The sequence below is a fragment of the Convolutriloba macropyga genome, chromosome 2 (assembly GCF_964194025.1).
Source record: "Convolutriloba macropyga chromosome 2, txConMacr16.3, whole genome shotgun sequence".
NCBI lineage: Eukaryota > Metazoa > Xenacoelomorpha > Acoela > Convolutidae > Convolutriloba > Convolutriloba macropyga.
The window spans coordinates 74,198,057-74,213,056 of NC_134469.1; the positions used below are offsets into that span (position 1 = coordinate 74,198,057).

The 15,000-nt window shown below is 34.3% G+C and overlaps 1 protein-coding gene across 1 annotated transcript in view; it reads right to left on the minus strand.

Moving 5' to 3' along the window:
* Positions 1-15,000, minus strand: part of LOC142334995 (uncharacterized) — a 384,183-nt gene that overhangs the window by 65,348 nt on the left and 303,835 nt on the right. Inside the window, exons 77-83 of the mRNA XM_075383322.1 lie at positions 14,452-14,574; positions 9,207-9,458; positions 6,896-7,156; positions 5,904-6,141; positions 5,482-5,665; positions 4,957-5,140; positions 4,292-4,423 (exon numbers count right to left, since the gene is read on the minus strand). Of these exons, the coding sequence (XP_075239437.1) occupies positions 4,292-4,423; positions 4,957-5,140; positions 5,482-5,665; positions 5,904-6,141; positions 6,896-7,156; positions 9,207-9,458; positions 14,452-14,574 (1,374 nt within the window). The remainder of the gene's footprint in view (positions 1-4,291; positions 4,424-4,956; positions 5,141-5,481; positions 5,666-5,903; positions 6,142-6,895; positions 7,157-9,206; positions 9,459-14,451; positions 14,575-15,000) is intronic.

Below are 15,000 nucleotides of genomic sequence, written 5' to 3' on the forward strand. Positions count from 1 at the left end.
CGTCCAAGTCTGAAACAAGTTTAGACATGCATTCAATTCATCATGTCATTCAATTAATTACATTAGAAGGCATATAATCACCTTTAAAACGTTAATACGTGATTCATCAAAATTTTTGATTAATGATTCATGGAGATTTTTTGCGAAGTTGTTGACTTTTGGTCAACTTATCTTTTTGTCAATTTATGAATTATACTTTTTTGTATTTTCATAACCCTTACTTCTATAATTTTGTTCCGACCCTTCTTGAGGGGGGGTAGGAACTATATACTCAAACGGATTTTTTTGTTCAGACGATTTTGGCCGATCGATATAATAATCGTAGAGTTGTGAGTGGTATCATTATAAAGCCCGGGACGGGCTTTCTAATGATACCACTCACAACTCTACGATTATTATATCGATCGGACAAAATTGTCTGAACAAAAAATCCATATGGAATTAAAAAAGATATATGGAATTGAAAAGATTTTTTCAATTTTCGCTTTCTATAGGGAGTTATCGAGGTTTAAAGTTTTGTCAAAACTAGACTTAATTCAGCTCTTTTATTCATATTTTTGAACAAATTTTCGTCAATTTTGGCTAAATATGTTCAAATTGTTAATTGTAGTGTTATTTAATTTATCTCTAAAGATAAAGGAGGGTTGCTTAATTGTTCGATCTGAGTTTTTGGTTAGAATTTATGGTAAACTTTTCAAAACCCAGACTTTTTTCGTCGAAAAAATGGCTTTTTTAGCACACTTGCTTTAAATTTGCTGGAAGTAGACACCTTAAAGCGGTAGCCACATTCTTCTTAAGCTCAAAAAAGAGCCACTTGAACTCCCGCTGGCATTAGTAGTCTTCTGAAATTAAAATTTTGTCAATTTTTTGCAAATTTAATCTCGATAATTATACGAAATGCATTATTTATTTTTGACAAACCGAAAAAATCTGAAAGGAAATAATATGCTTCGCAACCATGTCAACAATGTTTCGCAACCATGTCTCGCAACCATGTCATCTTGGCTGATCTTGACCTCACCATGGATCCCTATGACAAAACATTTTTAGATTTTAATGGCGCGCGACCTTCTTTTTTAAAATAATATGCATGTTATTTTATTTAAATTACGGAAAAGCATTTCAAATCAGGGCTCAAATAATCACAGATACTACTTACAATAAACGAGACCCAACGAGTCTACATTATGGTTTCAGAGTTAAGCACATGGTCTTTATGGCTCTAACTAACTGTTTTCGTAAAAATTTTGTGGACTTCTTGCGTTTCGATTTCATTTCTTATATTTTTGTAGCCCAATGACTTATTGTCCCCAATCAAAGATCCAGTTAGCTTTCATAAGGTATAAAAGAACCTAGACAGTTTTTTTCAGTTGTTATCTAATGTCTGTTATGACTTTGAATACATTTGTTTTGAGAAAAAAGCGGTGAATTTTTGAACTTTGTCAGCATTTTATTTTAATTTTCTCACTTTCGGACGCAAGGTCAGTAAAAACAGGCAGAAACCGACTTCTTGTGAGTTAAAAGTTAATGTCGGTAATGGTTTTATATTCAACTAATGGTTTCTTTATTTTGGTACTACGCGTCTTCAATTTTTCTTTTACTTTTAATTATAATTGCATATTTTATGTGTTCATTTTGTTTCCTTGTCGAATTATCACATTATTGACAAGTCGAATTAAAGGAAGGCATCGTAAGGGAAATGAAAAACGTTGGGAAAAGACGCATCTGGATAAGTTAATAGTTTTTGTGTAATAGTTTATGCTTTTTGGGCTGAGACACAGTTATCTCGCAAAACCTTGTGAGATTTTTTTATTTTGCCTGTTTGTCTTCCTTTTCGTTGTTCTAAACGATATACACGATAACGATAGATCTCAATTGCTTTCCCATGACGTATAATTCAACCTTATTAAAGATTTCAGTTTAGAGCTGTTTGTTCTAATTACTTTCAAATCAAATTAAAAAAAAAATTTTATTCTGTCTCCTTTTTGCTTTTTTTCTGCACCATGTAACTCAATCTAACTCATTAGCAGTTCCAATTGCTTTTGTTGATTCAAACATTTCTTTTCGCGCTTGTTCATACGTTGTGATTGATTGCTTCGACTATTTAGATTTATAAAAGTTTTCGAGATTTCTAAAGTGTTCAATTTTTGGGTTTTTTTTTGCTGTAATTTTTGAGTAGATCTTCTATAAGCAAGACTCGTTGATGTTAAAATGAAAAGAAAATGATGATTTACAGTTCTTGCAGGTAATATCTTACAATTATAGTGACTTGAACAGCGTCATGTCTCAAAAAATTTTTTAAGTTTTAAATTATCAACAGGCCCAATTGGCTTCCTGAGGGGTTGAAACGTAATCCATCTCTTTTTGTTGTAGTCCTAAGTCTCTTATGACTTTTGAAAAAATTTGTTTTCAAAAATAAGTATGGGTTTTTGAGCTTCAACCTTTAATAAATTTTCGGTTAATTTGGAGCTCAGTTTCTGTGAACACAGTGAACAATAAATTAATCTTTACGACGGTTTTAGCTTCACACATTTTTTTGTTGGCTTTGTTACTACTGTTACTACGAAATTTCATAAAATGCTAGATTTTTTTATATTTGTACATTTCAAAGGATTTTTGGTTTGTTTTTAAATTTTAACAATGATCGTTAATCCCATCGGCTTTGAAATTTTTCGCAATTGAAAATTGCATACTGACATGTTTCAGGTGCGTCCTGTGTAGGTATATATGAACATTTTAGTGATTTCAGTTGATATCTAATGACATTAATAACTATGAAATTAGTTGTTTTCAAAAAAGGAAAAGTGTTTTTGAGCTTCGCACCTATTTGCTCTTTATTGTCGACCTGTTAACCAGTTGCATTGGGGACAGGTCCCGTATATTTTCTAATGATTATAGGTTAAAATGTTTTGTTTTTATCTGATTTGAGTTTTTATCTGATGTGAGTTTGATTTTATGATTTTTTTATTATAGACATCGAGTTTTGGTCGTAGATAATATTTGTTGTTTTAGTTTTATTAGTCCTTTCTAGTAGTCATATTATTAACAACTCTCATCGGCCCTCGAGCGTGGCATTATCGTCTATCATTGGTTGTTTATTGAACAATGTGTATGTTTTTGAAAATTTGCTATCTCTTCGTCATTTGGTAGTCAATTAAGTCAAGAATGTGGATGAGCGGGGTCGGAACATTATGTGCGTACTCACATTACCGAGCTTCCTTGTTCAATTATAATATTTACAGCGATTGAGCTGGAAAACTATAGCAAAATTATTGGTAATTCGATGGTATAAAATGAGAAAGCTTTGAAAGCTCTACTTATAATGTATTTCAACTGAGCCTGCAGACAAATCAGCTCAAAGCATACCAAAATCATAACGCAGATTTATATTGACTCAAAACTAATTGAATACCGGCAATAACCTTTTCTATTGCTAACTCCTGTTTTAGTAACTCCGTATTTATTAACTCTAGCAAATAAATTGAGTTCTTTTAATATTTTCAAGCACGTTTTTTCTCTCCAGACTTTCAAAAGGAGAAAATCGTAATGAAGTGATTAATTATTTCGTGAACCATTCAGTATCCAACTTAGCGATAATTAAATCTGTATCAATTCCGTGCTTATCGGGTTGGTCTCAATTTCAGTGTTATGGTTAATTCACCGCCAACACACAATTCACCAGTTAACCCAATTTTGTTGCAAAATTTTTGCAATATTCTCTTAAATAATTTGTGATCTGTTATTCTATGCTCCTTCTTCATCTTATTTGATCTTACAGCAGATCTTATTTGATCTTATAGCAGATCTTATTTGATCTTATAGCAGATCTTATTTGATCTTGTTGGTTTTCCGCTTTGTTTGTTTAGTTGAATCACTTAATCATAGGTGACCGGACAATAGATCGAAAGGAAAATGGATCGAAAACAGAAAAAAATGGGGCAATAGACCGAAAATTAAAATCTATTCTCATTGGCTGAAATAAGCGTTTTTACAAGCTCGTATACAATTACCACATCTGGCCATGGCCATGCCTTAGCGGCCCGTGGGACTTTATATGAATCTATCGCAACCGCACAAAATATGACTACCGAACATGTTATGCAGTGTATTACAAGTGAGCGGGTAAATCTGATTGGCCGATGAGAAACTTGAATAATTTCATTTTCGATCTATTGTCCCAATTTTCACTTTCGATCTTTGTCCTCATATCTTAATCATATTCCATGTCTGCTCTTGTACCAAAAATGTAATTCTATGAGGAACCAATTAAATCCGTGGTCTTTAGACTAACTTGTGCACTCTATATATTTTGGGTTTGGTGAAGTGGTACCATTGACACACTCGCACGTGTAGCTTCCTTCTGTGTTGTTGCACACTGCATTCTCAACACACATGTACTCATCCAGAGCACACTCGTCAATATCTGTCAAAAAATTGGTTTTTTTTTTAAATATTTTCAAAAACATTTTTTAATAATCTCGCAGTTCAATATTATCAACTGTAATTACTATCTTAACATCTTCTTAATCATCTAATACAATTATGGCTGCATCTACACTCGTCACTATCTGTCAAAAAAGACATACTTTTTTATATTCTCCCGGTTCAATATGATCTAATATAATTAATTTACCTCTTTACATCGTCCTAATCATCTAATATAATTATGGCTGCATCTACACCTTATCAGTCGATACTAACTTGTGCAGCATTTGTTTTCTTCTTGAAGGTGGATTTAACAATCGGCATCCTAAAGTTCGGATTGGATTTCAATCTTTCTGTAATGCTACCATTTGAAAATGTCAAACTTGTTTGTCAAGCCTCAATTTAATATTTTAAAGCCAAATCACTGAATTCTCCCCCAGTTGCACAAATGGATCCCTTTAAGCAAATATTATTTCTGTCAACTATAACTTAACGTGTAAATTAATTAGCAGATTAGTATATATAGTTTACCTGTGCAGTTTTCGGTTTCATCAGTTCGGTTGTATCCATCCTTGCATTCACATGTGTTATTCCACTGACGAGGAGCCACTTCTACCTGTATACACTCTTCGTTTTCCAGCTTACAATAATCTTCTGGACACTTCAGCACACAGATACCATCCCTTAATACGTAATCGTCGTCCTCGCACACGCACTAAACACAACACAATAATCATCAGTATTAATAACAACTGAGAAAATTATACAGTTTCAACACAAATGAAACAGCTTCCACATAAAAATTCCGGATTCCATGCAAATAAGAATTATGTTATGTAAATTGCAATTTACGTCCTCAACAAAATTCACATTACTCGTTGTGTTTCACTCCTACTACTGCAAAAAATTTCAAACCTCAATCCTGTTATTAGCTATTTTCCACAAAATTCTAATGTCCTTACATTTCAATGAAAAAATTTTTACAAACTCAATGAGGGTTCAAGTCCTCAAGACTAAGATATTTGGCTGAGAATTATTTTTAGAGAAGGTTTTTACCCTGAACCCGTAGTCGATGTTTTTGCACACTGTGTTTTCGGTTTCATTGCAGTTGTGGAGAGGGTCTCCAGTCTCCTCGTCTACAGTAGTACACTCGTCAATGTCCTCACACTCTAGCTCACTCGGATCACCAGTTTCAGGGTCTACAGAGCGCACCCAATACTTGTAGTTATAACACTCACACCTGTACAAACATAAACAATCAAACCACGTTGCAATATTTTTTTTTGCAGAATCAGGAAAATAATTACTCAAAAGTTCTCCTAGTTATTTAACCAAGTTAGTTATCTAAAAGAGGTAATAAAAGTAACAGTCGAATGGATTAACGTTTCTAAAGTTCTGTTGTTTTTTGTTGTTGATTTTATAGTATTCTTTTGGACCCACAACATAGAGCAGCAGGAGCGATTAGTATGATCCCTTACGTGTAGTTTCTCTCGCTGCCAGCCGTTCTGTTTGCCAAGGGTATATCTATACACCTGGCATTCTCACACTCGTTGTTCAAACAAGGGTCGACCTTCTTGCATTTAGCCTGGTCTGTGTTGGGGTAGACCTCCTCGTAACCATCGGGACAATCGCACTGGTACTTGAACTGACCACTGACCTTGTAAGAGGAACAGACTCCAGGCTCACAGATGCCAGGCAACTCACATGGATCCAGTGCTAATAATACGAGAACACGTCAGTCTCATGTAGAAAAACGTAGCCATAGCTTAAACCCTTAAACTGAATTGATTAAAAAAGCTGAATTGCTAAAGATGCTTAAACCAATAAATAACTTGGTCTGACTAACAGCCAAACCAAATTTGAAGACTCGTCAAATATGCGCATGCGTATGCCCATATTCACACTGTTTTAGAAAAATACACGAAATCTATATGCCAATTAACTTGCAATCATTAGTCAGGCTTGAACACCTGCCTTTACAGACCTTCCAAAAATTTAAGAGAGAGGTTCTCCGAAGCAAGAAACTAAAAAATAAAGTTTCTTTTGTAAAACATAATTTCATGTCGTCAAAGGAGAAACAATTCCATTTATTTTTTTTTCAAATCTCAAACATGAAAATTCAAATAACCCCAAGGTTAAAGTTACATGTTGTAATATTATAAAACAAACATACTACATCTTTCCTTCGAATAGATAAATATAATATTAAAAAACAAAGGTTCAGATTCTAGTTTTCGTGAATTATTTTATAAAAATAAATTTTTAAAGCTTTCAATTTTTTGTCCTTTGGAACTCGTTCGTGTTTTTTGCATCTCTTCTTTTAATTTTTTTAAAACTTTTTTTTTTGATTTTTCCTTTCTTAGAACTCTCGGATGTTAATTCCATTTATGAACGAAGTTTCATATAATTGAATTTTGTGATCGAGTTATTAATGCCAAACGGAGCTAATTTGAAGAAATTTGAAACTAACGTTTGCAGTGGAAGGTGCCGTCGGCGTACTCAATCTTCCTAGTGCCTGGTTTGCAAGTGCATCTGTATCCGTTGAGCTCGTCCACACAGGTGGAGAATGGAGTACATGTGTTGTTGACACAGTCATCAGTGTTGACACAATTGCCGCTGATGTCTCTAGTGTACCCAGGGAGACACACACATACAAATGTACCAGGCGTGTTGAGACACTTTTCTCCGGACGCAATACAGTTGTGTGTCAGTTCTTTGCACTCATTAATTTCTAAATGACAGCACTGATATCTTCTTGACATGACAAACAAAAGAGTCATATACAAAGATACAAAGATATGGTGTAGAGACATCGAGTAAATAACCAGATCAATTACCATAAAAACCAATGATATTGCGCTTTAAAAACGAATCGGAATTGCATACATAAGAAAATATAAGGAAAAATAAACCAAGAAAAACTATCATAAAACCAGATTTTGACAAACAAGAAAACGATTGAAAACTTTTTTAAAAAGTAAAATATACTGACAGTTCATCTTAAACAGATTAAACGAAGATTGATTATTAAAATTTCTGATAACAAGTGCGATACGGAAGACAAAAAGCTTTCGAAATTGACTGATTTTTACAGCCGCGGAAATGTAAGATAAGCGTTGTCCTGTTCCTGACAGTATTGGTGGATGACTGCTATGAGAAGTGATCTTCAAACTTGATGCAGCTCTTCTTGTTAATGATGTTCAAAAAACCGAATATCTTGCTCCATTAATTGATACCTATCGCAGAGTGTTCCAAACGTTCAGAAGTTGCACTTAGTCACTTCCCCAGTAGCAGCATTTTATGTCTTCGTAATTCAGTTGCTCCGTTTTTTGCATTGGTTTCACATGTAGAAACGAACCCTATGATCAGCTTAGAAGAAACGATAAACCGCAGAAGCTGAAAGCTCGAATTTCAATGTACCCGGAGAAATTACAGGAAACACTATGTTGTACAATTCTCAAAGTCCAAAGATCCTTCACAAGATTACCTCGGATGTTATGTTTCCATTTCAAACTGTCCAGAACGCCGATGCCCAAACCGGAAGTAAAATTTCAATACAACTCAGTTTGATACCACTGCGGCTCATAAATTCTCTTGACCTCAATATCCTTTAATGGAGGAAGTGAGATTTCGATATTTGGAACTTCAATCAATCTTTCTACAACATATATTTTGAACAGTAATTATAAAATTTTTAATTGCCTTCAACCAAGTCTGATACAAATACTGAAAACGTGTATGGTTGTTCATGCAAAATCCTGGACAGTTTTGGACGCCAATTGGACCGTTTGACGCCTTTGTTCTAGAACATTCTTTTGCTCTCAGTTGAAATTATCTAGCTTGACTTCTTCAATTTTGCCTGATCTGAATTGCTCTCGATGGCGGTCAAACAAGTCGATAGGCAAGGAAGCCGAATTTTGAATGAGGTCACGTCAGCCAAAAAAAAAATTGGGATAGCCGTATTTTAAGTTGCCCCTGGCGGGCCGGTGGGCGCGCTTCGCCGCGATAACCGGCCCGCTGTGTCCGGATTGCATTCAACAGCGGATGAGAGGCATGGCCATGTGCGGTAGGCCCGTAATCACTAGATGCCTAAAAATTGACCTATTTTTTCCTCTTTGATGAATTGGAATACATTATAAATTATAAAACGATGCGCAGTCTTGGTTATAACGATTAACAACGTATTATTCCTGATAGATTACATAACTATTACATAACTTTCGGCTTACTTTTACTTCGGCTTACTTTGCATTCATCATTGCTCTCATTCCGAAATTAAATTCGTTGCTAAGAAAAAGGCGGTTGTAAATGCGATAACAAAGCCGGTATAGCTCACAAGTTTTTGGTACCAGAATACAATCAGTGAGGTCAGGGGTTCAATCCCGTTCCTCGTAGGATTTGTTTACTCATTAAGTTATCTGTGCTTCATCCAACCCCTATTGAATCAAATGGCTGCACCTGCCGTTCGTGAGCACTTTCTCCAATGCTAGTCGATTTTTGTTTACTTTCCGTCAAATGAAAAGCGCGTCGAATCAATAACCTCTAATAATGTCCTTTGAAGCCCTTTAGTGAACTTATTGGCAGGCCACATTTTAAATCCAGTTCTTACTTGCAAGCCAAATTTTAAATCCAGTTGCTAATATCAAACGTCAAGTTTTTAATCTAATTAATAGAGTTTTTAATTTAAAAACGTCGACTTTTTAATCTCATTACTAGACAAAACTACAGTAGTAAAAAAACAATAGTAGTAAATACTATTGGCGCTATGAAACTGTAATTACCTTCGCACTGGTCGGTGTCATTAAGTCTGTATCCAGAAGCACATTCGCATCGATAACCTCCGTCGTAGTCTTTACACCAAGTGTTCGCTGGACAGTCGTAGTCACCATCATCACATTCGTCCTTGTTTTCACATGAGCCATCAGCCTGCTCTATGTATCCAAAGTCACACTCACACTTGCGACTGCCAATTGTGTTTACGCAGAACGACAGAGCAGGACACTCGTGGGTACCCCGCCAGCACTCGTTTATGTCTAAAACAGAATCTCAAGCAGTCAAACGACTGAAAATTTGACACAAAAGACTGAAAATTTGACACAAAAAGTCACAAAAGAAAGCAAGAGTGAAATCTCATCTATAAAATTGCAAAACACTTAGCTGTTGGAATATTCTGTGACTGAAAAATTACGGAAAATCTTTAGAAGGTTGTAAACATCGCACACTGATTACCAAAAAAAGGTGTCCAGCTTTTTCACCCCTATTCATTTAACCCCCCACCATTTAACCCCGATTTATTCACCCCTCTATCTTTTAACCCCTCTAACATTTCACCCCGATTTTAATCTTTCTATGAAATAAGGATTATTAAATTAGCAATATAATCATTTGGCCATGCCTGAACTCTACTGATCTGTAGTATCAAAAATGGCCCACAAATTCCGAGAAATTAGCCGCTGTTGAGCCTGCTGACAAACAGGGATTGAGGCAGGTACAGAATCAGAGAGAGATTGACAAAATATTCTCTTAAATCATCAAAAAAAGCTCTATCTTGGTCATAATTTTTATTAGATTATACAAACATGCTAAATATAGCCTCTTAATTGTAGAACTAAACAATACTAATACCAATTAGCATTTTGTCCGATAATCTTTAATAACACGATCGGCAAAATCTTAAAACCCAAGCTTTATCAGTTTATGACATTTATTTATTTGCTCTTTACAATTTCTAATCTCTAAATTGCCAAAATTTGTTGCACAAATTGAAAAATACAGTCAGTTGAAACAGCGAATGATATAAGTGAGAAATCGAACGTAAAAACCGAGACGTGGGCAGAACGAAAAGCACAAACAAATAAAGCGAATTATTTTAAAAACAGTCGGACAAAAAATCTGAATTACAATTCATTCCCATTGACGAACCCAAAAAATATGCCAATTGAGTTGCCAAGAATGGAATTTGTATAGCATTTGTAGAAAAAAGACTATCAATAACCCGAAAACTGCAATCCAAGAATTTAAATTTCTGCACGTTAACACAATATTTATCTGAGAAACTAATTTTTTTTTCAAAAACCTTCTTTGAACTCAGTTTTACAATTGGAGTCCAAAAAGTCGGGTCGCAAGATCACTCCTAAATGATTTGACCAAAATCTCTACTCAAAAAATGACATCGAACACCAGAAAATATGTGAGCAGACCTTAAAGAATAACCTTCCGAAAAAAACTCAGGAAAATGACGCGACTAAAAAGAAGATGTCGCGTACTCTAAAACTGACAATTGCTGTGAACTTAAATGCAGTGTTGACTTTAGAATAAAAGAGTTAAGAAACAAAATTTTGCACAAAAGTTATACAAAAACAGAAACCTTAAAAACTGTTGCTAATGTCCACTTTCAAACTCCCGCGCAAATGGGGTTCTACTAGACAAGTAAAAATTCCTAGCTTAAACGGGTGTGCAAACCAAAGCTGAGAGAACTTCAACAATATTAAATTCAACAAAGTGAACCTTTTCTCATATAACTCAAACAAGTTTTAAAAATTTTCTGATTACTCAAAAACATATGTTAAAAAGTACCATTAGAGAGACCATGACACTGCAAACTGAAACATTAACCTAAGCTACTGCGAACAATTTAATTCGTCAAATAGAAGCGAAAAAATTCTCTGGCCCAATAAAAAAAATAACAAAACAAATTTAAAGCCAATCAAGAATATTCCTAACACAAGCTGACCATTGTTCAAATTTAGAAAGCCGTCGTCCATCATACGCTTCAATTATTTATCCGGAGTTTATCGCCTTATTACTGTCCAAAAAAGATTTGAACCTGATGAAAAAAATGAAACAAAACCAAAAACTGTCAGACTCATTGTTGTCGAACGAGGAGCGGAGTTGGTAAGGAACTCAAGCCTTACCAGTTCATCCTGTTTTTTTTCAAAAAAGTAAAAAAAAACTCAGCGACAAAACAGCCAACAGTCAAGCTAAATTTTTGAACCATAAATACTCACGCTTACAATAAATGCTTCAAACTTCGTGCAAGAGCAGTAAAAAACCATATAAACAAATCGCTGAATATCAACATTCGCTTTTTACAAATAACTGAGTTCCAATAAGTAGAACGTATAGTAGCACATATCTTAAAATTCATTGTAAAAGACCAAAAAGCTATCATAAAAGCAAAAAAAGAAGAGCGTTATCAAAATTACATCCTATTTACAAAAGTATGAAATATATGAATAAACATCTAGCAACTAATAATTAAAACAAAATCACTAATTGACAATGATGGATTTAGATTAAAAAAATCAAAATTTAAATAAGAACTCATTGATGTTGAGAAATTAGAAAATGATAGAGGAAACAATTGGTCTGATATTTAACAAATTTTCAAATTTTGTGACTTTTTAGAAACGAATTGTGCAAAAATTCACACAAAAATGAAATAATTTCAACAATAGATGAAAAATATTCCAGGTATTAAGCAAAGCTATCGGACTTTTAGCATACGGAAACTAAATATAAGAGCCAATAACTAATCAAAAGATGGCAAAAATCGACAAAACAGTCATGAACATGAAAAGTTCTGAAAAAATGCATACAATTACCTAAATGTCTTGTTTACTCATTTCTGCAATAGGAAATAATTTCTACAAACGAAATAATTTCTACAATAGATGAAAAATATTGCAGGTATTACGCAAAGCTATCGGACTTTTAGAATACGGAAACTAAAGATAAGAGCTAATAACTAATCAAAAGGTGGCAAAAATCGCCAAAACAGTCATGAACATGAAAAGTTCTGAAAAAATGCATACAATTACCTAAATGTCTTGTTTACTCATACTGTAGACCAATGAAGCCTATTTGACTTAAAAAAATTGAATACCGACCTAAAACTTTAGCTCGCTCAAAAAAAGCGGTTGCCAGCCTATTTATCTCGCTCTGTCTCTCTCTCTCTGTCTCTGTCTCTCTCTCTCTCTCTCTCTCTGACAAAGACATAAAGAAAAACCACTCTTTTCTCCCGTATTTTTAATTCCTTTCTCCCATATCGTCGGTTTTCTTCGCCAAATTGTCCATCAATTCTTGCTTTAGAGATATTTTAACCAAATTATCCATCCGTAAAAAAGAAGGCACGCAATGCTATTCAGTTATTCAAACAAAATAAAACAAAAAGCGTCTACAGAAAACGTTCAATTAGATGAGGTCGGCTAAAAAATTAAAAACAAGGAAAGAGTTCAAATTTATAAATTAAAAAAAGATCCGACTTAATTTCGATTCCCCAATTCGAGAATTAATTCCTTCTTTTATAACTCCTTTCATCCTTTGGCTTGAAAACTTCCACTGAGCTGACGTTTAATTTGACTTCGTCATTTGCTGCCACAAACAGTCAAAAACTTACAAGAAAAACATGAAATAATTTAATCCTGGGAGAAACTAAATTAAACAATACACTTAGCAAAAAAACAAACCTCAAACTTCGTTTGGAAGAGTTGAGTTTGAAAGAAATAAAAAACCACAATTTCTTCTGTCACCAAATGCAATGTATGACTAAACAGCCGTTCAATCTTTGGCTCTACGTATTTGATCGCTAACACAATTTTTCGATCCAACTAAATATGAAGCTAAACTTAACTGTCGGCAATTTCTGCTTCATGTTTTAGGAAAAAAGCCCGAAGTACTTCTGTTGGAATGGTGCTTTCTATTTGTTTCAAACTCAACCCTTCCAAAAGAAGTTTGAAGTCATTAACATGAAAAGTTCTGACAAAACGCGTACAATTTCCAATATGTCTTGCTTAATCATACTGTAGACCAATGAAACGCATTTGACTTAAAAAAAACATACCTACCTAAAACATTGTTTTGGAAATGACTCATGTGAGAAAAAACTTTCGCTCGCTGAAAAAAAATGTTTCCCAGCCTATTTATCTCGCTCTGTCTCTGTCTCTGTCTCTCTCTCTCTCTCTCTCTCTCTCTCTCTCTCTCTCTCTCTCTCTCTCTCTCTCTGACGAAGACATAAAAAAATCACTCTTTTTTCCCGTATTTTTAGTTCCTTTCTCCCGTATAGTCGGTTTTCTTCACCAAATTGTCCATCGATTCTTGCTTTAGAGATATTTTAACCAAATTATCCATCCGTAAAAAAGAGGGCACGCAATGCTATTCAGTTTTTGAAACAAAATAAAACAAAAAGCGTCTACAAAAACCGTTCAATTAGATGAGGTCGGCTAATAAATTAAAAACAAGGAAATAGTTCAAATTTATAAATTAAAAAAAGATCCGACTTATTTTCGATTCCCCATTTCGAGAATAAATTTCTTCTTTTATAACTCCTTCCATCCTTTGGCTTGAACACTTCCACTGAGCTGACGTTTAATTTGTTGTCGTCATTTGCTGCCACAAACAGTCAAAAAATTACAAGAAAAGCAATGAATTAATTTAATCCTGGGAGAAACTAGATTAAACAATACACTTAGCAAAAAAACAAACCTCAAACTTCGTTTGGAAGGGTTGAGTTTGAAAGAAATAAAAAACCCACAATTTCATCCGTCACCAAATGCAAAGTAAGTGACTAAACAGCCGTTCAATCTTTGGCTCTACGCATTTGATCGCTAACACAATTTTTCGATCAAACTAAATATGAAGCCAAACTTAACTGTCGGCAATTTCTGCTTATTGTTTTAAGAAAAAAGCCAGAAGTACTCCTGGTGTATACTTCTGGTGCGGTGTATCTATAACCAAGATTGATCTTTCAAACCTGAATGTTTTACTTGTGTTAACTTGAACTGCGGTAATAATGTTTTAATTAGGGAAATGATTCTCTTGACAAAACGTTTTATTATTTCTACGTCACCTTTATCATTAAATGCGAAGTGGTCTGGCCACTAAAGTTTAACCTCAGCAATCAACGGTGGTTCTTTGCCTAACTTGTAAGAGGGCCAGAGGCAGTTACACATTGAAGGCTGTTACAGCAATGCGTTTAATGCTTCCTAATAACATTTAGATTTTTTGAATTGCAATTGGACACATTACCTTGACACTTTCCAGCTACCAGCTCAAATCCAGGCGGACATCCGCATTGATAGCTGCCTGGCTCATTGATACAGTATCCGTGCTCTCCACAAATGTCTACTTCTTGGGTACACTCGTTTATGTCTGAAACAAAAATAAAAAGAAATAGCCGATGGCAGAAGAAAACCTTCTCTTTGTTCCAAAAAAACTCAGTAAAGACCAGAATAGTAGTGTTTAAAGTAGTACTATAAATTAGACATATTAGCGAACTGATCGCCGGATAGAAAAGGAAGAGGTAAACATCAATCCAGTATTTTAAAAGGCCAAAGAATTTTAAAATATTAAAATTTGATTGCTATGGAAAGTTTAGTTTACTTCTTGTTTTTCAACGAAAGATAAATGTATTAGTACTAACACCGATTATCAGGAGACCCGATAAAAATTTTTAAAAAAGGTAAAATAAGAAGGTTCGCTTGATTCTGATGGTGTTACAGAACATTCCCGCATTCGCATTTGAAATCATACAAGGCATACAGGAATATATTGAAATCATCGTATTTGAAGCGAAAT